At 39.7% G+C, this 24,975-nt stretch overlaps 1 protein-coding gene across 1 annotated transcript in view; it reads right to left on the bottom strand.

Annotated features, from left to right (window-relative positions):
* LOC131151375 (heat shock 70 kDa protein 17) overlaps positions 1–23,962 on the bottom strand; it is a 44,971-nt gene extending 21,009 nt beyond the window's left edge. Inside the window, exons 1-10 of the mRNA XM_058102623.1 lie at positions 23,092–23,962; positions 22,069–22,301; positions 20,490–20,649; positions 6,167–6,412; positions 5,910–6,046; positions 5,448–5,790; positions 5,102–5,263; positions 4,411–4,485; positions 4,198–4,298; positions 4,002–4,071 (exon numbers count right to left, since the gene is read on the bottom strand). Coding sequence (XP_057958606.1) covers positions 4,002–4,071; positions 4,198–4,298; positions 4,411–4,485; positions 5,102–5,263; positions 5,448–5,790; positions 5,910–6,046; positions 6,167–6,412; positions 20,490–20,649; positions 22,069–22,301; positions 23,092–23,850 — 2,286 coding nt within the window. The 5' untranslated portion in view covers positions 23,851–23,962. The remainder of the gene's footprint in view (positions 1–4,001; positions 4,072–4,197; positions 4,299–4,410; positions 4,486–5,101; positions 5,264–5,447; positions 5,791–5,909; positions 6,047–6,166; positions 6,413–20,489; positions 20,650–22,068; positions 22,302–23,091) is intronic.
* Positions 23,963–24,975: the final 1,013 nt, after the last annotated feature.

The raw sequence follows: 24,975 nt of genomic DNA on the forward strand, positions 1-24,975 counted from the left end.
CATGCTGGCCAACTACCGGCAATCCCAACCCCACATGCTTGCTGATAAGAGAGTTTTTGGCCACCTTTTTCTAATTTTTTTCTCCAGCATGTTCTAATTCCTTCCCTAGACAATAATATCAATCAATTGGGCATGCGTTTTGCTCAAAGATCCAAACTTTTTCGACCATGCACTCATGGTAATCCACTATTTGTTGTTTGGTGTTAGTAAAGGCCATTGGTGAGTCTCTTGGAGCAGTGCATTGTTGGTAAGTTGATTTTGTGAGGCTATGGCAGTGTTATATCAGTTTTTTGGTGACTTGTCTGTGGTTGTATCAATGCTTCAGCTCGTTCAAGGTTATCCCGGTTAGTCTCATTGTTCCTCTTGTTTGACCATGGTCTGGTTTGTGAGTGTTAACATGTTTCTTTCATGACTGCCACAAATAACAACTGAAAAGATGGACGGAAAGAATTATGTTCAGTGGTCTAAACTCTAAAGTTGTTAGGGTTTATTTAAAAAGGATTAGGAAAATCTAACCACTTGTTCCAACCTAGTCTTTTTAATGAGAAGAGAAAAGAAATGTGGATTCAGGAAGATGCTTTGATTGTTTCCCTCTTGTGGAACTTGATGGAACCCCAGATTGATGAATGTGCATGCATCCGAACACATGCAAGGAGATTTTGGATTATGCCAAGCTTCTGTACTCTAATAACATTACACATATGTATGATTCATGCCTGAACTACTTTCAGTTACAACAGGGAGATAAGGGGTGTTACAGATGAGGAGCTTAACATTCATAAGTAGCAAGAGCATATGACATTTCTTCAAGAACTAGTGAGTTTGGAACCGAGTTCGAGGCACTCCGATCCCAAATACTTAGTAGTGCAGAGTTGCCATCATTTGCAGATATTTACTCCCACATCCTTCATGCTTCCTCCAACACACATTCTCCTACTCTTGTATCTAGCTCTAAAAGGACAGCCTTTGCCAGGCATGGTGATTCTAGTTTTCAACCAAGCAGCCACAAAAGTTATCAAGGTGGTTCAAGTGGTCATGGTGGAAGAGATGGGTGAGGTAGAGGCACTCCTCTCAAGTGCATTCATTGTGGACAAGGTGATCATACTATTAAGCAGTGTTGGGATCACCACGGTGAAACTTCACGAGTTTCCAATGCGGTCACCACCACCTCCACACCTTGGGGCCAAGTGGGGCACAACGTACTAAATCATGTCAAAGGAAGAGTATTCCAAGTTCCAACAGTATCAAGCATCACAGCAAGCTTCTCACCCATTGCATCCCTTGCCCAAATAGGTAACCCACAGCTTGCCTGTCATCCAATACTTATCATCATAGTCCTTGGGTTATAGACTCCACTACCACTGATCATATCACAAGTATACCTAATTTCTTTTCTACTCTCCAATATCCTGAAAACTTACCTCATGTTATTCTTGCTGATGGATCCACCACTACCATTAAGGGAATTGGGATTGTAAATCCCACTTCCTCTATTTTTCCCCTTTTAGTTTTGTATAACCCCAAGTAATCTTATGTCAGTTACAAGATTACCAAATTCATGAATTGTTTGCACACATTCTTCCCTGATTCTATGGTCATTCAAGATTTAAAGACAAGAAAAACAATTGGAGAAGTTTCCTGACTTGAGTTCTATGTCTAGTCTTGAGTGTGAATCTTGTCAATTGGGAAAACATCATTGTGCCCTTTTTGCTTCTTGAGTCGATAAACGGGCAGCAAGCCCTTTCATGTTAGTCCATTCTAATGTTTGGTGTCCAAGTCAAGTTGTGTCCAAGTTGGATTTCTGATACTTTGTAACCTTTGAGAATGATTATTCAAGGATGACCTGGTTATATTTAATAAAAATCATTCTGAATTATTTCATACATTTTGTGCCTTTTGTTATGAAATAAAGACTCATTTTGGTTGACATTTGAATACTTTGGAGTGATAATGCTAAAGAATATTTCAGTACTCAATTCACTACTCATATGATTCAGCTTGGTATTATTCATCAATCATCCAATGCCCACATTCCTCAACAAAATGGGGTTGCAAAGAGGAAATAGACATACCCAAGAAATCACTCGCACCTTACTATATCAAATGCATGTACCTAAAGTGTTTTGGAGTGATGTTGTACCTACTACTTGCAATCTTTCCAACAAGATGTCATCATCTGTTCTTAGTGGTAAAATTCCCTCCTTTGTTCCCTTTCCTAATTCACCTTTATTCTCTCTACCTCCTCGTATATTCAGGTATGTCCTTTGTTCATCAGCTAACACCCAAGGTGGATAAGTTGGATTCTCATTCTATAAAATGTGTCTTTGTAGGTTACTCATGCACTCAAAAGGGGTATCATTGTTATAGTCCTACTTTGTATTGCTTCTTTGTTTTTGCTAATGTTACTTCTTTGAATCTACACCATAATACACTTAATCCTTGAGTTCTTCTGATCTCAATTTGTCTCTTCCTCTACCTAATCTTCCATATTCTAGTTTGTTGTCCTTAACCAATCATCCAACTATGTCTCCATGTAGTTTGAGTCCTTCTCATTGTCTTGATCGTCCTAATTTGCATGAGTATTTAGGATGCCAAATCCAAGGAAGAGAGTACCCTCTAGCATCTATTAACATGCATTTGGTTTTCTCATATGATGATCATATTTCCCATGATGTTGATCTTCCCATTGTTGTCTTGAAAGGTGAACGCACATATACACAACATCCCATCTCCAACTTTGTTTGCTATGACTTCAAGTCACCAACTATTATTGTTCTATCACTACCTATCATCTATTGCCCTTCCTAAATCTGTTTTGAAGCCTTAGCCCACTCTATGTGGAGGAATGCAATGGTTGAGATCTATACTTTTTATAGGACAACGATACTTAGGAATTGGTATGTCTTACTCTTGACAAATCAGTGGTTGGTTGTCGCCAAATATATACTGTAAAGTCAACCCTAATGGTTTTGTGGCTCGTCTGAGGGCATGTCTTGTTGCTAAGGAGTATACTCCAGTTTATGGTTTGGATTATTTCGACACTTTTTCCCAATTTCCAAACTTAATCAATACGTATGTTCATCTCCTTGACTACCACTTGTCATTGGCCTCTAAATCAATTAGATGTAAAGAATGTCTTCCTGCATGGTAGTCTTGAGGAAGAATCTATATGGAGCAACCACCTGGGGTTTGTTGCTCAGGGGGAGTTAGGCTTAGTGTGTCAACTCAAGAAGGCATTATATGGTTTAAAGTAGTCTCCCAAAGCATGGTTTGGTTGATTTTCAATGATGTAGTACTTGACTTTGGCCTTCAACAATATGCAATGGATCGCCCTGTGTTTTATTGTCATACTTCATCAGGTAGGATCCTTCTTATTGTACATGTGGATGATATTGTAATTATAGGCAATGATGATCAAGGTATTCAAAGCCAAAAACATTTTCTACAAACCAAGTTTCAAACCAAAGATTTGGAACCACTTAAATACTTCTTGGGTATAGAAGTAACTAGGTCTCATATGAAACTATTTTCCTACAAGCGATGCACGCCAACGCATGGGCATGGTTAGATCAAATAATATATATAAGAGAGGGATGGTTAAATATAAACCTAAATTAGAAATGAAAAAGCTCCATTGGAGGGAGTAGTAGATACTTAGGGGAAGGACGTTAAAATAAGAATTCAGCAGGGTAGTTAATATTTATATATTTCTTAAATAAGCACAAACTATTGTTTATTCTCTCAGTCAGTATTTACAAAAGGGAAATTATATAGACTTTATGCAACTTCAGGAATGGAAAGCCAAACCAAAGCACCTCCCTCCAAAATCCAAATGGATATGGCATTGGTGCCACACAAGCATCACACTGACAAACTAGTGCATAGACATACATACAATAAAAAACCAAATCCAACATTAAAAAATATCGGAAAAGAAAAGAAAAAGAATATCAAACATCTAATTGTGTTAATAATACAGAACTAGCTACCATCTGAAGTACCTGTTTCAGCTCATCAAGGTATCTTTGAGCAAATTCAGATGCTGCCGGCCGTTCAGTAAGTTCATTTAATCTATACATCAAATAGTCATAAATCTTAACAGCAAGTTTTCACTGACAAAAAAAAGGCTTTTTTAACCTTTAAAAAAAAGAAGAAAGAGAAAATAAAAGCAAAACAAAACAATTGAACAAAACAGACCTGAAAAATATGGGATCACCAATGGCTTTCAACAAATCTAAGCGTTCTTGAAACTCAGTTGCATTAGCATCTTCACCATCAGTGTAAAGCCATTCTTGCACCTGAAAATATCCATTTAGAAATGTAAGCAAAGCATTCAAAGCCCTATAACTCAACCATTAACACCCCCCCCCCCCCACTTCCAATGAAACAGGAAAAAGAAAAATAGCTAACCTCATCAAGCTTTTCGTTGAAGGATTGGCGCTCCTCATTTGTAGAAATTTTTTCTAATTCCTCAGATGATTCAAGCTGGCATAACAATAATGGCATCAAGAGAAAACAAAAGCTAAACATATTGAACAATTAAAATCATGATTTGTGTAATAAAATAGCAATTATAGAATATAGAAGGGACTTGAAGTAAAAAATTTCAAAGGAAAAAACAAGGGAAATATAAGAGTATAATAATGGCTTCTCAAATAGCACCAATGCAAACCTTCAAAACATGAGTGCAAAACTAAGCAAAGAAGGTGTTAAAATAAACTCTTCTAAAATATAATGAAATGAAACACCAGCTCCCGTTGGAAAGCAAACCAATGCAATGCACTCCCATCAATGGATGAACATTAAAATGGTTTTGAGGATATGTTTTCAAAACAAAATAATGCCTGTAATCAAAATGATTTTTTTTCCAGCAGTTGAAAAATAAACATGCAAGGGCCAACAATCAGTTAAACTGGATAGGGCAGTAAGCATCATAAAAAGCAAGAAAGTATTAAAGCTATACCAGAATTTATTAGATATAAGAAAGAAAATTTTAAAATTGAATTAAGTTGTTTAATGAACAACTGAATAACTGTCATAATGCATGCTCTTCAATGTTAATTTCATCAACTTTATCAAAAAAATACTTAAAAGTTCAAACCTTCTCTTTTGTGGCATATATATATCCTTCCAAGTTATTTTTTAACTCTGCAGTTCTTCTTCTCTCAGCATCCTTTTTGTCCAGTGCTTCCAATTTACGTTTTACGTCAGCAAGAGAATCTTTGGATAAAGGCAGTGCCGGTCCCTCAGTTTTCTCAATTATCTACACCCAACAAATGAATTAATTTAACGAGCAAAAAATGAATAAAATGCAAAGATTCGAAATCAAAACACTAATATGAGCACAGAGAGTGAAATCCTATTAATGTTGGGATATCCAGTAAAAAGTGAAATCTTATTAGTGTTGGGATATTTAATAAATTTTAAACCATCTGGCTTGTTTATACCTTCAATGGAACTCTAAATGTCCGCTTCTTCAGCTTTTTTTCTATAACAACATCAGTGGTGTTTTGCTCTTTCGAAGTGGAGTTGGATGTATCACTAATCCCATCATCAACATGCAGGTTGTTATTGCTTTCTTCTGAAGCATTCTGAGGATCAGCTTCGACAGATATGGTGGGGGAAGCCACTGTTGAGTTCTCGACAGTCAGATTCACCTTTTTAGGAACTTCCACCCATTCAGATATTTCAATAACTGCTTCTGCTCGATCCAGAGAAAGTATCCCACTTCTACTAAGCGAGAAATGCATATTTGCCTTAATGGGAGAAGAAAGGTTCCGAGATGAATACCTGTAAACAAAGAATAACAAGAGTTTGTCTTAATCTCTTAGCTAAAAGAAAGGGTTTTAATCAACAAAGAGTAAAAAAGATCAGATATACACAAGATCCAGAAAATTTCTAGTCCTCACTTTTCATTTGCGTCAGTCAAACCAGACACTGCATATCGAGCAAATATAGGAGAAGATACACCAGGTGGTAGTAGGCCTTCACTCTCATAAGCAAGTGAAACTTCAAAATCTTTGTTATGTACAATAGATCTATACATCTGGCCAGCAGATAAGATCAAACATGATTAGTAAGAAATAAATAAATATACTTAAAACAACAAAATTTAGTTCTCCTTTTCGTAAATTCTGTCAACACAGATTTAAACCACCATGTATACCTTACTGGGGAGTTTTTTCATTCTCTGTACAAGTAACTGTCTAGTGCTCTCATCTTTCAGTATATCAGGGCCATCCAACTCCATCATAAAGCCATATGAACAACCATCAATCATGCCCAGCTTACGATTCAATTTTATCCCATCACTCAAATTCGCAGCATGTAGTGCTGCACCAAGGACTATTGCTTCATCAGCATCCAGATGTTTGTCCAGATCTTTCCTTCCAAGGAATTCTTGGAGCTTAGCCTGTAAGGGGGGAATGAGAATGTTATTCCAGAGACCAGATCCACCTCTTGCCAACTGGTTTAAGCTCAAATCCAAGGTATTAAAGAGTTGTAATCATTTGGAAATAATTAGCATGCTTATTTAGAATCCATTATAATGGAATTCAAATATGATTTATTTAATAACAATAAACAAATGCATGATAAAAATAATGAACAACATCTTGACAAATACATCAACATCTGCCCAAATTTTCCATGCATTTGTACATGCAACAATATAAATCCAGTTACATCCTTGACAGTCACAGTTACAGTAAGGATGCTGCTGCGTGAACTAACAGTTGAAAATGGTGAACAAATCAAGATTTAGTATAACATGCTATAGCTCCTCCAACTAAGTTAATGTTTATATGTTCTGGTTCTGTATATCGCAAAAGTTACATTGCATTTAGTTAAAGCTTGATAAACATTGTTGGCCCACAACCTAACAGCTTAAGCTTTTAGGTAAAGTGATTGTCTAACATGGTATCAGATCTGATTACCAGGAGGTCCTGGTTTCTAGTATTGTCGCCCGCGTTTATTATGTAGTGATTAAAAAATTATCGTGTTCCCAATTACGGGTGTTATTCATCATTTGTTTATCTCTCCATGTGCAATCGTGCTGCACATGCAGGGGAGTGTTAAAGCTTGATATACATTGTTGGCCCACAACTTAACAGCTTAAGCTGTTAGGTAAAGTGGTTGCCTACTACATTTCAATTTCTTGAACAAAATTCACAGTTCCATTAAGACCCAAGTTGTCCAACATAGCTCGTGCATTACTTCTTAGGACCATCCCAGGAAGACTCCATCAAGCCCCAAGGAAAACACTGATAGGAGTGCTCAACTACCAAAGTAGACATCATCAATAGTAAGCCCAGAGAGTCATTTCAAGATCCCATAATATAGAATGAACTCATCAGTGTAGTACCAGAACCATTTAAAAGAAACAATAAAAGAAGGACAAAAGGGTACTTTCAACAGTGGGAGTTTAATGGGCATGTAACCTGAGCTAAGGAAGCCTTAAATGTACAAAAACAGGAAGCTAGGTGTCACGGGCTAAGCTTGTTCAGGGCATTATGCTTGCCTATGACCGCTTATCTCGTGTGTTTGGGATGGGTTTCCATCATGTAAATACTAGTGTAGGGTTATTTTCTAGTATTTCTTTCATTGTAAGCCAAATAAGGCAGTATGACTCCTCGGTCACTTTGATGTTTCCTAGTGCTAGAGTGAGAATGGCCTAGAAAGCTCTTTAGGGGAGGGTGAGTGTTCATCAATCATTGTAAAACTCACTAGCAATTGTCAACGTGCTTAGCCTACTTGCCTCCCTCGCTAAGTACAACATGTCAACGGAGGATTTGTTAATGAATTACGTTTGCTTCAATATTTACTGCTTGGTTGCCACGGCTTTCATGAATTGATTATTATTTCCGCTGCTATCTGATTGAATGTTAATGAAAGTGTTCCGTGGATGAATGTTGGTAAACAAAAGGCTGGCTAGTTAAGCAAGGGTGCTTTAGCTAGCGCCGCACGGCCCTTCACAACGGTGTGAAAAAGGCGGACCGTGACACTAGGTATCAGAGCCCAAGTCGGTGACACTTGGTGAGAGCCCAAGGTTGAGTTGCTACGTGAATTCGATTGCCTTCGTTGTTGGGTTTGGAAAGCTTTGGTAAGTGACCATGGCACCAAACAATGCTGAGAGGATCAGCGTGCTGGAAGCACAGGTTGAAGAGTCAACCAACACTATGGCCGCGGAGGTGGCCCAGATGAGAGAACTTGTTGATGAAGTGAGGGGATCACAAAAACATCAAGCAGGTTTGATAGGCGACATGTCAGAGGACTTTCGCCACACTGTGGAAACTTTGCAAGCCCGGATGGCAGATCTGGATGCAAAGGTAAATGTGATGGTTCTTGCTATGGGGAACTCCAACACTCCGGGAGTTAGCAAGACCAAGGTGCCAGAACCCAGGACGTATGGGGGTGCCCGAGATGCCAAGGAGTTAGAGAACTTCTTGTTTGATGTGGAGCAGTACTTTCGTGTTGTGAGGATGGCCTCAGAACAGGCAAAGGTGGATACTGCAACAATGTACTTGGTTGGTGATGCCAAACTGTGGTGGCGTACCAAGTACAGAGAAATTGAAAATGGAAACTGTGTGATTGATAGTTGGGCAGACTTGAGGAGAGAGCTCAAGGCCCAATTCTTTCCTGAGAACGTTGAGTATAATGCAAGGAGAAAACTGAGAGATCTCAAGCATACGGGGTCAATCAGTGACTATGTGAAACAATTTTCTGCTTTAATGTTGGATATTCGGGATATGTCGGAGAAGGACAAGTTGTTCTATTTTCTAGAGGGGATGAAACCGTGGGCAAGAACTGAACTTCATAGACAAAGGGTTCAAGACTTGTCAACTGCACAAGCGGCTGCAGAACGCTTGACAGACTACGCTGGTGATGAGACCACTTCGTCCAAACGGTTTGGCGGAGAGGGAAACGGTGGAAAGTCTTTCAAGAATGGCAAACCCAAGAGTGGGGGAGCCGACCCTAGTTCATCAACCTCACAGGAAGCTTCGTCGTCTCGAGGGTTCAACACACCCAATGGAAAGGGGAAGAGTAAAATTGAGTGTTTCTTGTGTCGAGGTCCTCATAGAGTTTTTGAGTGCCCTCACAAAGCATCACTTAATGCCTTACAGGCTTCCATTGTAGAACAGGCAGTGGAAGACGATGGGGAAGAGGATGAAGCCCCGAGGGTGGGTTCAGTGCGGTTAGTGAACGCATTGGAAAAGCAGGCCAAAATACCGAAAGTTACACGAGCAAAAGGGTTAATGTTTGTGGACTTGAGGATAAATGGGAAGAGTACTCGCGCTATGGTGGATACGGGGGCTACTCATAATTTTGTTTCGCAGTTGGAAGCAGGAAGACTCAACTTATCCTTAGAGAAGGATACAGGACGCGTGAAAGCAGTTAACTCTGTAGCCCAGCCTACTCTGGGAGTAGCCAAGCAAGTGGCTATAAAGCTTGGACAGTGGGAAGGTCATGCGAATTTCACAGCAGTTCCATTGGATGACTATCCAGTCATTCTAGGAACGGAGTTCCTAATGGGGACGAGGGCAGTGCTGATGCCTTCGGCTGGTTCCCTGTGTCTGATGGGAGATCACTCGTGCATGGTGCAAGTCGTTGCAACGAAAGGAGACGAAGGGAAGTCCCTTTCAGCCATACAACTCAATGAAGGATTGGGTCAGGGTGAGCAGACACGTCTAGCCACGGTGGTGGTAGACAAAGAAGTAGGCCAAGAGCTGGAGCCTACGACCATCCAAGCGGTGTTGGATGAGGATAAGGAGGTGTTGCCAGATAAGCTGCCTCAAAATTTGCCTTCACGACGGACTGTGGAGCAAGAGATCAAGTTGTTATCAGGAGTGAAACCACCTGCTAAAAGGCCATGTTGGATTGCGCCTAGAGAGATAGTAGAGTTGGGGAAACAGCTTGATGAAGTGGAAGCGGGATGTGTTCGCCCTTCCAAAACACCGTTGGGAGCATCGGTGTCGTTTCAGAGGAAACATGAAGAGCATCTACGGAAGGTGTTCGACAGGCTGAAGGGAAACAGTCTGAATGTAAAGAAGGAGAATTTCTCTTTCGCTCGGTGGAGCAACAAATTCCTTGGTCAAGTCGTTGAACAAGGTCGTATCCGGAGGGGTATGGAGAAGGTAAGGAGGATTCAAGAACGGAAGATCCCCACGACAGTGAAGGAGTTGCGTTCCTTTCTTGGCCTTACTGGTTACTGCAGGAAGTTCGTTAAGGGGTATTCGCGGAGAATGACTCCAATGACAGGACTACTGGGAAGGTATTATTGGCCGCACACGCGGGATGATGTGGTTAATTATACCAAAACTTGTCTCACTTGCCAACAAGACAAGGGGGAGCGGAAGAAGTATGGTACTTTCATGGCCGCACCAAAGTACTGTTCGGCAGAGGGGACGACACAATTGTTCCTTGTGACTGTTGTGAAACATTGGGGTTTTCCCCAAGTTATTATTTGTGACCAAGATTTAATGTTCACTGACAACTTCTTAACAGAGTTTTTCAGGATATTCAGGTCACACCTTGACATCTCTTCGAGTTATCATCGACAGACAGACGAACAGATGAAGAGATTCAGAGAGCTACTAGATGAGTACTTGCGCCATTGTGTCAATGACAACCGGAAGAATGGCGTGCAACTACTTGATGTGGCTCCATTCTGTGGCAACGCCCAAAGGCGCTCAACAACCAAAAAGAGCCCTTTTGAGCTTGTTATAGACCAGCTACCGCTGTTACCTCACACAGTGGGCGAGCCGTACAGACGAAAGAGTCCTAAGGCATACATCTTCACCAGTGAAGGGAGACAGAATGCAGACTTTGCCCAAGCCTATCTGGATAAAGCTTCTAAGCAGATGAAGAAGTGGGCAGATCAGCAGAGAAAACCGCAATTTCATGTCAATTGCCTCAAGCCATTCAACGCCAACACCAACGACCTGAGCAGAAGTCAGTCAAACAGCGTAGAGTTGAAGACAGTGCAACCTGACAGACATGATGTTGAAGAGATCCTTGCAGGCAGAAAGTTCATATCCTCAAGGAAGAAGCGGCAGAAGTTCCTAGTGAAGTGGAAGCGCCTTGATGACAAAGAAATCAGCTGGATTTCTACGGAAGATTTGAAGCCATTCGTGGACAAAGTTGAAGTGTACCTATCGCCAAAAGTCTACGAGGCCGTCGACCGCATAAGTGGGGGAGAATGTCACGGGCTAAGCTTGTTCAGGGCATTATGCTTGCCTATGACCGCTTATCTCGTGTGTTTGGGATGGGTTTCCATCATGTAAATACTAGTGTAGGGTTATTTTCTAGTATTTCTTTCATTGTAAGCCAAATAAGGCAGTATGACTCCTCGGTCACTTTGATGTTTCCTAGTGCTAGAGTGAGAATGGCCTAGAAAGCTCTTTAGGGGAGGGTGAGTGTTCATCAATCATTGTAAAACTCACTAGCAATTGTCAACGTGCTTAGCCTACTTGCCTCCCTCGCTAAGTACAACATGTCAACGGAGGATTTGTTAATGAATTACGTTTGCTTCAATATTTACTGCTTGGTTGCCACGGCTTTCATGAATTGATTATTATTTCCGCTGCTATCTGATTGAATGTTAATGAAAGTGTTCCGTGGATGAATGTTGGTAAACAAAAGGCTGGCTAGTTAAGCAAGGGTGCTTTAGCTAGCGCCGCACGGCCCTTCACAACGGTGTGAAAAAGGCGGACCGTGACACTAGGTGATGCAGGGCAGCATCAAGAATCTGCAGCCATGGGATGAACTAGAAGAAAAAGAAGAGCGGAAGTAAGGGAAAGAGAGGAGAGAGGAGATACAAAGAGGAATTACATGTTCATTTCAATTCAAATTAATCAATAACCAACTTTTTCATGGCTTTCACACACTATTTATAAGATAGCCTCTACACCTGAAATTACACATATAACCCTAAAAATACATTAAAATACAAACATAATCTTAACATACATAAATACTACAAATAAGCCCCCAAATGCACATAATCCTATACTAATTAAACTAAACACACAATTAACTACTAACTAACCCTAATAATCCGTTGACCCGATTCTATTTAATTATTTCTCCAACAAGGATATTCCCAAGGCCTTGTTTCTTGTCCTACATCAAATCCCCCCAATTAGAAAAAATTCAGCCCCAAATTTTAAAATATTGGAGACTCGGAAGTAAAAAGCAAACTTGGACTCTTCAAAAGCCAGCGCCTTTAGTGATACAAGAAGCCACGATCCTTTGGCAGCATCATAGACTTGAATTGAGAGTTGGCATCAATAAACATATCGGCAATGACAAACTCAATAACCCGAATGTCTGAAAGACTTTGGATGTCCTTCAAACACATTCATTTCCCTGCTTGTAAGGTCTTCAAGTTGAGTAATTCTAGCAGATTTTTGTCTTGGTTTGGTTGGTAGTGCAGGATTCAAGATGATCTTCTTACCATTATAGTGGAAGACATGTGTTTCATATCTTTGAGTCACACCCAAACCATCTAACCAAGGAGAACCAAGGAGCATATGGCCAAGATTCATGGGTATGATATTACAACGAACATTAGCAAAATATGCACCCATTTGGGTAGAAACCAAACACCTTTCACAAACATGTAAAATAGAGTTATCAGCCCAAGATATTTTATAATTCTTTGAATGGGGTTCTAGATGAAGTTGCATACGAATGACTCCATTCTAGAAACCACATTCATAGAGCATGTTTCATCAATGAGGATTCTGTGAACATTTCCTCCACGCATGAGAAAGGTGTGAAAAAGCTTGGAATTATGCCCGAAGTATGATAGCCATTCCTTTTTCCAATAATTTGTCACCCTATTGCTGGATATGTATATGTATTGCAACTATATATCACCAACAGCCCTTAACACAACTTGACCACAATTCTCAATCAATTCATGTAAAACAACAAGTCCGAATCTCAATTTTTAAGAACTATCTTTGATTCAACTTAGATGTTGAGTGTCATGCTGAAATGAAACAAATTCAATTTAAAATTTCACAAAATGCAGCAATGGAATCTGATTTTTAGTGTTGCTAGTGACAATTTCTCACTTCTTGTAGCAAATTATCATACTTGCTTGCAAAATTTCATGTCCATAGTCAAAATATCTCATTGCTAGTCAAAATATCATGAAGAAAACCCAAAATATCATTGTTGGAGCAATTTCTTGCAAATCTAGAACTAGGAGAAGACTCCGGTAGATTTCCACTCGCAGGTCACCAGCGCAAAGGGCACATGCGCTGGCAGCAAGCACCTCAGGAAATGAAACTTCAAGCGAGTGTAGCTCTAAAGGGTGGCGATTACAATGGTGGTGGTGTGATGAGAAAAACACAGGAAACTAGGGATTCTGGAAGGCCAATGGCTGCAGAAGGTTTGGTTGGTTCATAGGGGCGCTCCAATGGTCGAACAACAATAAAATTTTAAGGGGAAAGGTTTTATAGGGTTCTGTCTTCAATGGGATAGGTGGCATTGCAGGATGGTGTTTGGAAAGTGGTGCTCGAAAAAAAATAGGACATGATTGGAATTTTTGAAAATGTTCATAACTGCTTTTCAGGCTTTTTTTTTCATGGAAGCAAACTACCCATCAGCGAAGGCTTGTGGCTGAACCCACCCACCAAATTCCCCTACCCTCCATTTTTCTTCGCAATCTTGCCTACAAAATCAACTGCCTATACTCAAGCATCCATCATTCCTTATTCTCTCGTTCTTTCGCTCTTTCTCACTCTCAATCTTTTGCTTTTACTCTATTGTCTACTGAAGTTGCACTGCTATCATTTTCTTCCAAACCCAAGGCAAACCCTCTGCAATCCACCTTTGGGTTGCATGGTAACCAATATGCTCGAGTCTCAAAACCTCATTTGTCTCTCACCCCACCTCCTTTAACCCTAACTTCTCCTAACCCAGTCTTCAATCCTTTAATAGGATTGAGTCCATGGGTGTCACGATAGACCATGCACTTTCAATCAACAAGAAACAATCCATATTTGAAGAGCAAGGAAGCTCTTGGGGTATCATAGAGTGGTTCAAACAACATTGCTTCTTCATCACTCTCTCAAAGGAGCAGTAGCAATGGCTAGGCAACACAACTTTATGCCTATTCTTATTCTCTAGAACATCAAATCCATGGGTAAAGACTTACTGGGCACCCAACCACCTAGTGATGCTTTCTAAAAGCCAACTCCTTCGGTCACTTCATCTCATTAGAGAAGACCATGCGTGGGGCAGCAAGCAATTCAACCGATCCGTATACTAGATGGAGAGGACATGCTTGGCTTGAAGAAATTCTAAGAGGCTTCAACAAGAACAAGTAGGATCTACAATGTCTTGATTGTGGCTCCTCAAACATGGAGGATCCTTTAAGCACAATTCTGGAGACTCGCACCTCCATCCTACTAGCAATGGAGAAATCCTAGCAAACCAAGTCAAGATAAGAGTAATTCTAATTCTAGAAAGGCAAGGATGGAACACACTTTCACAAGAGGAATCATAATGGGAGACAAATATCCAGACCCAAAAAATTTTTGAACATAAATTCAACTTTTTTTCCAAGCCAACATAGGCCAAGTAAATAACCCCAAGTTCATTAATGAAAAAGCCCAATTACACCCAAACACTGGACCCAAATCAAAGCCCAGTATGGACTTATTTAATGAGGGGAAAGCCCAGCTCAATGGGCAAACAAGGGAAATCATAAAGAAAGCCCATTGGAGTTGCAACGATGCAAGAGAAAGGGCAATCCAAGCGAAGTCCAAGCACAACCTATTAAAGAACTCCCTAGAACCCATGAAGAAGCTAAGATATGCAAAAGCAGGTCCAAGAAAGGGGATTCTGTGCACTTGCAGGAAGAGAAGGCCAACTTACTAGAGACAACACCATAGATGCACTCAGAAGTGTATGATAAAATCATGTCGAATTTGGGTTTGGGGGTTTTGATATACAAAACTAAGGGAAGCAGATTCTCGAGTAGGAGAAATATAAGGCCAAAGCAAGCCTTGGCAAGGACAATGCCGAGTCTTTTGGGACTTAGTCTAGCAAAATTGAAGGGCTTCTAATCGAGAACCTTAGGAGAAAAGGCAAGGTATGAGAAACAAACATGGGTTTAGAATGAGGGAGCTACTTGGCAAGGCCTTTGAATTTTAACATGGAAAGCAACAAGGTCCTACTGAATGGTATAGTTCCAAGATGAGGTCAAGAATCCATAAAACCTAATCCAAAATTCATTGAATACCAAATTTTTCGCAGGTCATGGTTCCATAATGCCTAATTCCTACCCAACTTCGCCAACAACAAAGCCTAATGATGATACTTTAGAGACATCGCAGGTAAATAATGCTTATGCTTGGAAATACCCATGTCTCGCTAGAGTTCCATAAAAATTTTAAGTCACTTATGTGCCATAAGGAGTCAAACGAACAGGAGTCTTCCAAAACCTTTTAGACGATGAGGGGGAATACCAAGCAGCCCAAGATCTCTTAGATGAGTGGGTTTGGAGCTGATGAATCCTAGAGGAAAGAAGCGTTGTGGTTCGGTGAGTCAAAGGAAAGGAGAAGGCTGAAAATTAAGGAGGGAGTTGGATAGATTGGTGTTGTCGATTAACTATAAAAAGGGAGGGTCCTTATGGGGTCCCTAGCCATGTAAAATGAAGATTTTATCCCAAAATAATAGAGATTTAGGGAACAAGGGTGTGAGGAGAATGCTTGAAGAACTAGTAAACAAGGTCAACCCTGATATCTTGTTCCTTCAAGAGTGAACTAAGGGAAGCCAACAATTTCCTCCTAAGGAGCATTTGAGATTCTAGGAACAAATATTGGGAAGCAAAATCCTCTTCTAGTGCCTCCAAGGGTCAAATATGGCTAGGGACTTAGGAACTAACTCCGCTCTTAATGCTTCAAGGGGTCCTTCTTTTTGTCAATGAGGCGGGGTGGCTTACGTCAATCTATGGTCTAAACTCATCATCCTTGAGAATCCTATTCCCAGATGAGTAAGTTGATTTATTTGGTTATTCATAGATCTTTGATAATCTAAGAGGGATCGAGCATCTCTACATGCATGAGGAGTTTCGATATCCCACGTGCTTAGGGATATCCCTTTAAGCAACAACCACTCTACCAAGTGAATGTATGAGGGGCAGGCTTCTTCTTGTATCCACAAATTTTTGTTCACTAACCAAAAGAGACCTTTCCATTTTTAGTGGAGGAAACTCTAACTAGATCATTCTCTAATCATTGTCCTTTACCCCTCGAGTCCAATCTGGTTCAATGGAGACCCACCCCATTCCATTTTGAGAGTTATAAGGCTAACACCTCATTCCTTTTGAAAGAGTGTCAAACATTGGCGGGGTGAGGCTTAGGCCCAGTGTTGGGAGGGTTTAGATTAAAGAAAAAAACTGAAATACGCAATGGAGAAGGTGAAACAATTGAACAAAGAGATCTTTAGGATTATTGAGGAAACAAAAAACATCTTCTTTTCTAAAATTATCGAGTTGGATAGACTTGAGAAGTCAAGTTCATTCCATGAGGAGGCTAGAGCTAGAAGAATGGGTTGGAGGTTATCTATTTATAGGACATGAGCTAGCTAAGAAAACAAGACTACAATTGCAAGAGTAAGATGGGTCAAGGATGGGGATGACAACTCTGGTTTCTTCCATGGAGTGGCAAGTGAAAGAAGGAAAATCTTTATTAAAGAGTTAAAATCTAATTTAGGGGTTGTAGTAAGGGAGCTCTCAAATTGGGGAAGAGATCATCAAATTCTATGAACAACTATTTTTGGAAGAGCTTCCGATGGTGGAGGACTTTAGTAAAGCTCAGTTTGGCGAGTGCAACCCAATGGCTTAAGAAACTTTTGAGGCAAAAGAGATAAAGAAGATTGTGTTTGAGTTCTTGGGCCTAATGGGTTCATAATGGTCTTTTCCAATAAAATTAAGGGATTTTGAAGGGCATATCAAGATTCTTTGAGAAGTTTTGTCGAAATGTGGTGGTACCGTGGTAGGCAATGGTGTGAATTACACGTTTCTGGCCTTAATCACCAAAAGGAGAGATCTTTGAGAGTGAGGGACTTCATACCTATTACTAGCCACGAGACTCATGAGGTCATAGGAGCCTTAGTAACCATGGCACAATCAGCATTAGTTAAGATAGACAAATTTTAAAATGTTGTGCTTGTGGCAAATAGGACTCTTATTGAGGTAGTAGAGGTCATGGAGGAAGTAAGGAGGAGGGAGGAGAGGGGGCTTTTATTCAAGCTTGATTTTGAGAAAGCCTATGATATGGTTAACTGGGTATTTTGGATAATGTAATAAGCAAGAAAGGGTTTGGGGATGTGTGGAGAAAATGGGTCAAATGTTGCCTGAGTTTGACCAATTTGTCATTCATTGTCAATGTTCAACCTAGAGACTGATTTAGAGCTTCTAGGGGCCTTAGGCAAGGGGGATCCTTTGTCTCTCTTTTTGTTTACCCAAGTGGTGGAGACCTTGAGCTGGATACTCTTGCAAGCCAAGGACTTAGGGATGATTAGAGGCCTTTGCATAGGAAGGTAGGAAGTGGAGGTTTCTCATCATGTTGTTTCTTGAGAACAGCAAGGCCATCATCTTGCTCAAAATTTTTTGAGAATATCTTTGGGTGATTAGCATTACTGTGAGCGCGAGGGAGTTCAAAGATTCAAAACTTTGGCAAGTTGTTACTCACTCAAGTGGCTGCTTTCTTACCTTGGCCTTCCTCTTGGGGGTAATCAAAACTCCTTGGCTTTCTAGGACCCAATGATTGCAAGAATGAGTAGAAGAGTGGGAGGATGGAAGAGGGCATATTTGTCTCTCGCATGCTCATTAGTGCTTCACCATCCAACATCCCCATCTACTTCCTTTCTCAAGTGCCTTTGTAGGTGGCTAGGACATTTGAGAAGTTGATGAGTGATTTCCTTTGGTTAGGTTTATGGGAGAGCAAGAAGAGCCATCTGGTTAGACAGGAGGTTGTTAGAGAACCCAAATATGAAGGGGGACTTGGGGCTTTGTAGCATAGCTTCCAAAAAAAACTCTCTAATTGGTAAATGGCTGTGGAGGTTTCCTTTGGAAGTAAAGGCGCAAAGTGATTATAAGTCAATATAGGATTCATTAAAATATGAAAGACTAGAGGAAGGGATAATTTCATATTATCTCTCATGGTTGTCTTTGGAAGTTCGTGTTCCTAGTTGCATGTCAATAATTTCCTCTCACCCATTCAAAGTGTGCAATGGAAAAAATGTTCGTTGTTGAAAGGATATTTTTTAGGTGGGTCAGGTTTATTTAGAGCAAAAGGTGCCACAATTGTTCAAACTTTCTTCTCTTCCCAATGAACCTATCGGCTCATTCTTTTCTTCTGAGGGGGTATCCTTTCATGGGGTTTCCACTTTTTTAGGCATCTCAACGAAATAGAGGTTAACGATCTTCCCACATTGGTTCATATATTGGACCATTTCATTCCTTCCAGTAAGGAAGATGAGAGAGTTTGGGAGGTTGTTCTCCTCTAAATCTTTCTTTCCACATCTCCTAAAAGCACCCTCCCCTCGCCCAACTCTCCTTCGGTGCCAAATAATTTGGAAGAGTAAGGTTCGCCTGAAGATTCAAAACGTCATCTCGAGTGTCATTAAATATACTTAATACACACAACATGTTACAAATAAGAAGTTTGTACATCTAATTCAGTCTTTGTATGTGTTTAATGTGCAATCATTCAAATGAAACAAACAACCCACTAGTTTGTATGGCAACATCATATCTTTGGAATGCTCTCTTTTTGCATCATAGGAGTGGTACCCCAAAATGTGAGATATCTCTTGTTAGTGAATCACAGGGTTTTGGCTAATACAAAAAAGAGACGCGCTCAATGGAGCAACCCTTGCTATCATTCAACTCTTTGGCTCTAGAGGAATGCAAGGACATTTTGGAGACAATCCTCTAGCCCACATTTCATTATGGAATAGAGTGGTTTTCTTGGATTCTTTTTGGGTTTTTCTCTTAGTTTCTTTTGGGGTTTGACACTATCAAATCTTCAAAGGGGTTGGAGGGCAGCTCTTATGTAATCTTTTCAGTCTTTTGATCTTTGTTCATTGTTTTATGCACACATCTTGTCCTCAAACTTCTTGTACTTTGGTTTGGACATTAATAAAGTATTCTCTTATTCAAGAAAGCATTATCATTATAAAACCTAAACATTGAGTGATGGTTACAATTACACATCGTGCAAGTGTATACAAAATATGGTGCACTTGACAGTTACAACCATGAAACTATTACCAATCATACCAAAACCAAGACAAATTGTGCAAGTGTATACAGAATATGGTGCAATTAAATTACATCGAAGGATAGAGAGAAATGATAGGGATGTATTAATACAAGACTCCTTTGAAAGTTAATACTGTGATTCCAACAAGTTTAATTTTAGGACAGAGTATGTACTATGAACACTTCCAAAATAAGCTACTCTTATACACACAAAACAAAACAAAACAAAACAAATCTCCAGTGCTTGCTTTATCGAACAACGTACCAAACTAGCCATACAGCTTAAACTGAAGTTACAATGCTACTTTGATTAGTGTTCTTCGAAATAATTTTTTTTTTTTTCTTCTCTTTTAGAGTATTGGTATAAAGAAATAAAGAAAGAGAAGACAAAGAGATGGGTCTTTCAAGTGAGAAACCAAGATTGGTGCAAAAGAGAGACAAGATGAAAAAAGTACGTGAAAAAGAAGATATGAAAATGAGAAAGAAAAGAAGGGGAGGATGCAAGGCTACTCACAAGCCTTATCCTTTGTGTGTGTGTGTGTGTGTGTGTGTGTGAGAGAGAGAGAGAGAGAGAGAACAAAAGATCTTTTGCTTAATTATATACATCTCCAAGTTTCTCACATTTTTTCCCAAAGAGTGGCCTATTAATGGGCCTTGCAAAACCTTAAAATCACATAAAATCATTATAAAATTGACCCAGCACAGAATTTTAAATACTAGGGCCCTAATTATAATCTTAAAAACTTTTAAAATTTGTAAAAACAAAATAAAAATATAATTTGACTCAAACAACAAACTAATTAGCATGTCATCTTTTTGTGGGTCACAAATGCATCCAGTTAGCAGTACATCATTACAATATATCAGGCAAAATTATATCACCCCAAATTAATCAACCAGCCAGAAAGTTCTACCATACGGCAATAATTCATATTTTCCAAAACATCTTTGCAAAATTCCCACACATCGAGGGCAGGTGTTTAAGCTCGAACAGAGACAAAAGTTCAGGATAGTAAAACAAAGGTCATTAGTTTATACTTTAAACCTGGGCTAGTTGATTGTAAACAGAGTACTGTGTTCAGTCCGGAGAACACTATAAAAAATGAAAGAGTTTAATGTGAAGTGCTTGCTTCTTTTGTGCACTATAAAATGGCATTATGTAGTTGACAAGCATTAGCAACAGAAAGATGGTAAAAAAAAAGACCTGCAACTTTGGCACTCGAGTGGCACCTCCTATCAACTCCACTGCATAAATATCATCAACCTTTAAACTAGCATGCTTAAGCACTTCTTTCACAGGGTTCAGTGATTTCTCCCACAGATCTTCACATAGTTCTTCAAACTTCTCACGAGTAATGGTGCTCCTACAAAGACAAAAAGAGATCTACGATTACAACATTAATATTGTTAAATTTCTTTACCCAAATATCAAATGCAAAGCTGGGAGAACTCCCAAGATAAAAATATCAGAAAAGAGAAAAGACCCTGTAGCATCACACTCTACTTCTGACTACTTTACACATGTAGATGGATAAATAAAAGTAGCATAATAATTGCTTTCCACAACAATGGCATTAAAAATAAAATAAAATAAATACATCAGCAGAACAATTCCTCATAGAACTTGAAAACAAATTACGCATGCTGAACATAAGAGCTTAGCTGCATTTACTGTCTAGACCAGCCTCTGTATCCAATTCACCAAAAATAAATTTGTTTTCTTCATACTATTTCATAGAGATACTTCATATAGGATTCATACATAAAATTCACAGATCACAGTATCACACACAGTGGGACTTAAGGCTTGGTTTTGTTTGTTGTTGTTGTTATTGTTGCTATTTCATGTATGCATACAACTCAAAACAAAAGGGAGTACCACTGTCAAACTAACCAAGCCCATAGTTAGGGCTAAAACTTCATTGAATCTAGTTGAATACATTAACTGCATAACTTGGAAGGATGAAGAACCAATGCAGAAATATGTGAGCACCCATAGCAGATTCCACTGCAACAGTTTCAGATTCTTCACCTACATGTATAAGGATACATAACAGAAACTCTATTTCTCCTCCTCAGGTACCTCTACAATAGCATGCAATGCCACTCCCCACAGTAATTGAAGCCTAGACCTACCCATGAACTGAAGGGTTCTCACACAAGAAATCAAATCAAGCTAGGTCAAGCAATTGGAGTTCTAGACCTACCCATGAACCAAAGGGTTCTCACACAAGAAATCAAACCAAGCTAGGTCAAGCTATTGGAGTAATTTTTTTATCATGTCTATACAATTTGTGTCCCCATACCTTCACTACGACATGCACTGAATTGAATTTAACTTTAAAAGACTGTTAGAGAATAAGGTATCAATGAATAGATTCAATATAACTTGCAATAATAGTGCCAAAGCAAACCTACAATAAACGGATATGAAAATATTAAAGACATCATACCCAGCTAATAATTGTTAAAAGTTATTTTCAATGATTTTATAACTAAACTTATTATATATACACAAAAACACAAATATATTGAATTGCATTCTGCTAAACTAATGGTTTAACTATAGTCCTTTGGTTTAGGTCAACTCATATTTTCTGAGGTCCATTATGCACCTCATAAAGTTCAAGTTGTCCCAGGTCAGTTTGGGATTTTTCCACCCAATTGCAAAGCCAACGCCAAACTCAACCTTAGCCTAGTCCTGGGTAATGTAATATCTGCCTTCATAAAGAAACTAATACCCAATAGTAAAGAGCATAGATATGCTTAAAAATTACAGTTACCTAAAGTCCCGATCATCATATATTGACTCGACTGATATTGGAGCCATAGTGTTTGCACTTAAAATCTCTTTTGTCCTCTTAACCTGTTTCTTCAATTTAGCCATTGCCTTGGGAGACTTCCTCACATCAACCCCATTGCCCATCTGTTTATTGAACTCATCTGCAAAATGTTCCATCAATCGCAATTCCATATTTTGACCACCAAGTTGTGGGTCCCATCTAACATCCTTGACCTGCAACAGTTTTAAGAATTAAATAGCATGCCAAATTAGCCACAGCCATAGATGCGGCACAATAAACAAAAATAGGCACAAGAATGTGCACATCTTATTAATCATAAAGACACAAAAATTAATGCCACAAAGGATAAGAATTTCCGGAATAAACATCAAACACATTTACGTGTTTAAATAATGTACAAAAAGTACATAACTGCTGGCCCAAGAAATAGCATACAGAATATTAACTGACTTTAACACCACCCTGGTGTAGCCATTATGAGTTGAAGAATGGCAACATGTACCCGTGAAAATGATTATTTCAAGCAAAAGTCCACCAGTTTCCTAGAATTTATATCTTCTCAGAATCAGTACAAATCTGGTTAACCAAAGAAAGGCTACAAAACTCAGGTTATAGCCGCTTATTTCCAAAGAAATTCAAAACATCAAAGGGAAAAAAAAAAAAAAAGCAAAACACACCCCCTCCAAATGCAAATGTGAGTGCGATTAAGATAATATATCATAAATTCGTAAGACAACACCCAAAATATAATCTGCACTGTTTGTTCCAAACTGTAGCTTACGCTGGGGTCAATCTAATTATCTACAACAGTAACAGTTTTAAGCATTATACATTTATATTCCCTTCCCATGTCTTCCCTCTCGTCAGTCGTTCAATATATCACTATTAATTATATAAATCAAAAAATTCTAGCTTACTACTAAACAATATAAATTAGTTAGTACAAAAAAGTAAACAGTGATACAACGTTATCAAACATCAATTACTCAAAGCAAACTTCACCTGAAATTGGTTCACCGAGACGGTCTTGCCATACTCCTTCGCATTATATGCTGAGAAGTACACAAGCGCCGCATACGTACTACTAGCACCCATATCATAGAATATCACATGCCTCGACCCATTTGAAAAATCTTTATCAATCCCATACTGAAGCGCAGCCCCCGCGTGCTCATTCACAAGCGATAGAGCATTAAGCCCTGCCAGCTGCGCCGCCGCAAGCAACCCCTTCCGCTCCGCCTGCCCGAAGTACGGCGGCACGGTGATCACAGCGTCCCGAACTGGCACCTTCGAGTGAAATTCCGCCAAATTTAACGCGTAACCCAAAATCATCGCCACCAATTCCTCCGCCGAGTGAACCGTAACCCCATCGTCGATTCTAAACCCCGCGACGCCCCTCGAATCCTCAACCAAATCGAATGGCAAGTAAAGGGAGTCGAAAAAATGCTTCGCGTAATTGAACGGTTTCGCGATCGCGTCGCGCGATTGCGAGTAGACCTTGTCGGGGTACCGGGCGACGAGGCCGGCGGCTTCTTCTCCAATGAGGCGGTTGCCGGCGTAAAAGGCGACGAGGGCAGGGGACTTGCGCTTTGACATTTCGTTAATCGCGATTGAAATGGGGCTCTGTCCAGGTTTTAGGTTGACCACGGCGACCTTGAGACCTTCGGAGCCCAGATCTATGCTGCTAACGGCTGATTGGGAGCGGAGAGGGATCAGCGCGAGAATGGATAGTAAAAACCCTAACCTGAACAAGATAGCCATCGCGAAACCTAGAGTTTACAACTGAGAATGCATAGACGGAGACGACGAAGAAGACGCAGAATGTGGCAGCTCTGAGGACGGCCGAGAAGAGAAGGACGACGCGAGTTTCTCGGAGAAGAAGTGGAAAATGCGTACTTATAAGAGAGGTCTACATGGAAAGTGCCGAGGAGATATGTCCAATTGTATTCTGCCACGTGTTAGAATTGACATATGGCTATTGATGAGACGACGAGTGTGTTGTATCGGCGGTCGTTGCAGTAGACAGGAGCAGCTTGGTCTTCGGGTCACGACCCGCCTTGCCCAAATCAAGAGTTTCTCCGAAAATATATTCTTTCAGTAAAATTATCGTAATTATACAGCCCATAAAAATACTATTACTTTACCTACGAGTTCACATTCCAATTTTTGAATTTAAATTTTGTAAGTTTGAATAAAATATAATGTAAAATTATATTGAATTTTATTCGAGTTCAAATATCTAAATTCAAACTCAAAGTCTATACTCACAAAACTCAAAAAATAGTAGTTTGACTAATGATTATTTTTGAGTTTATTATAGTAGACTCGAGTAATTATGATGCAAGTTGAAGTCTGCAACTCATGCCTAATGTACGAAATAGAGTAATGTGATATATTCATAAAGTCAACAGAAGACTAAGGCCCAATATTGATGAGAGTAGTTACCACCCAATTCTATTGCTCGGTCAGAGCAATCCGTGCCAACGAGGAGCAATTCACGTCTGCACCATAATTCGCTAATAAATGACATATCACCCTCGAGTCAAACTCCTTCGCTATAAATAGGGACCTAGAGAAGAGGTTAAGATATCTCATTCTTAACTCATATTTACTATTGTTTATAACCTCTCTAAGAGTAGTCTCTTACTTAGGCATCGAAGAGATCCCCTGGAGTACACCCCGGGTCCTCTAAGCCTCTATTTCTTTGTCATTTTCAAGTGATCGGGATTGGAAAACTCATTGGAGGTCACTCGATATTTTTGGTTGCAACAATTTGTGTCATATATGGGAACACTTCTGAGAGGTTTTCTTCCTACTTCCGATCTTCGATCCCTGATCACGACGACATCATCAAAGCCTTGGCTCGATCTCTCTTTTTGTTTGATC

Source organism: Malania oleifera, chromosome 1 (assembly GCF_029873635.1).
Source record: "Malania oleifera isolate guangnan ecotype guangnan chromosome 1, ASM2987363v1, whole genome shotgun sequence".
Classification (NCBI taxonomy): domain Eukaryota; kingdom Viridiplantae; phylum Streptophyta; class Magnoliopsida; order Santalales; family Ximeniaceae; genus Malania; species Malania oleifera.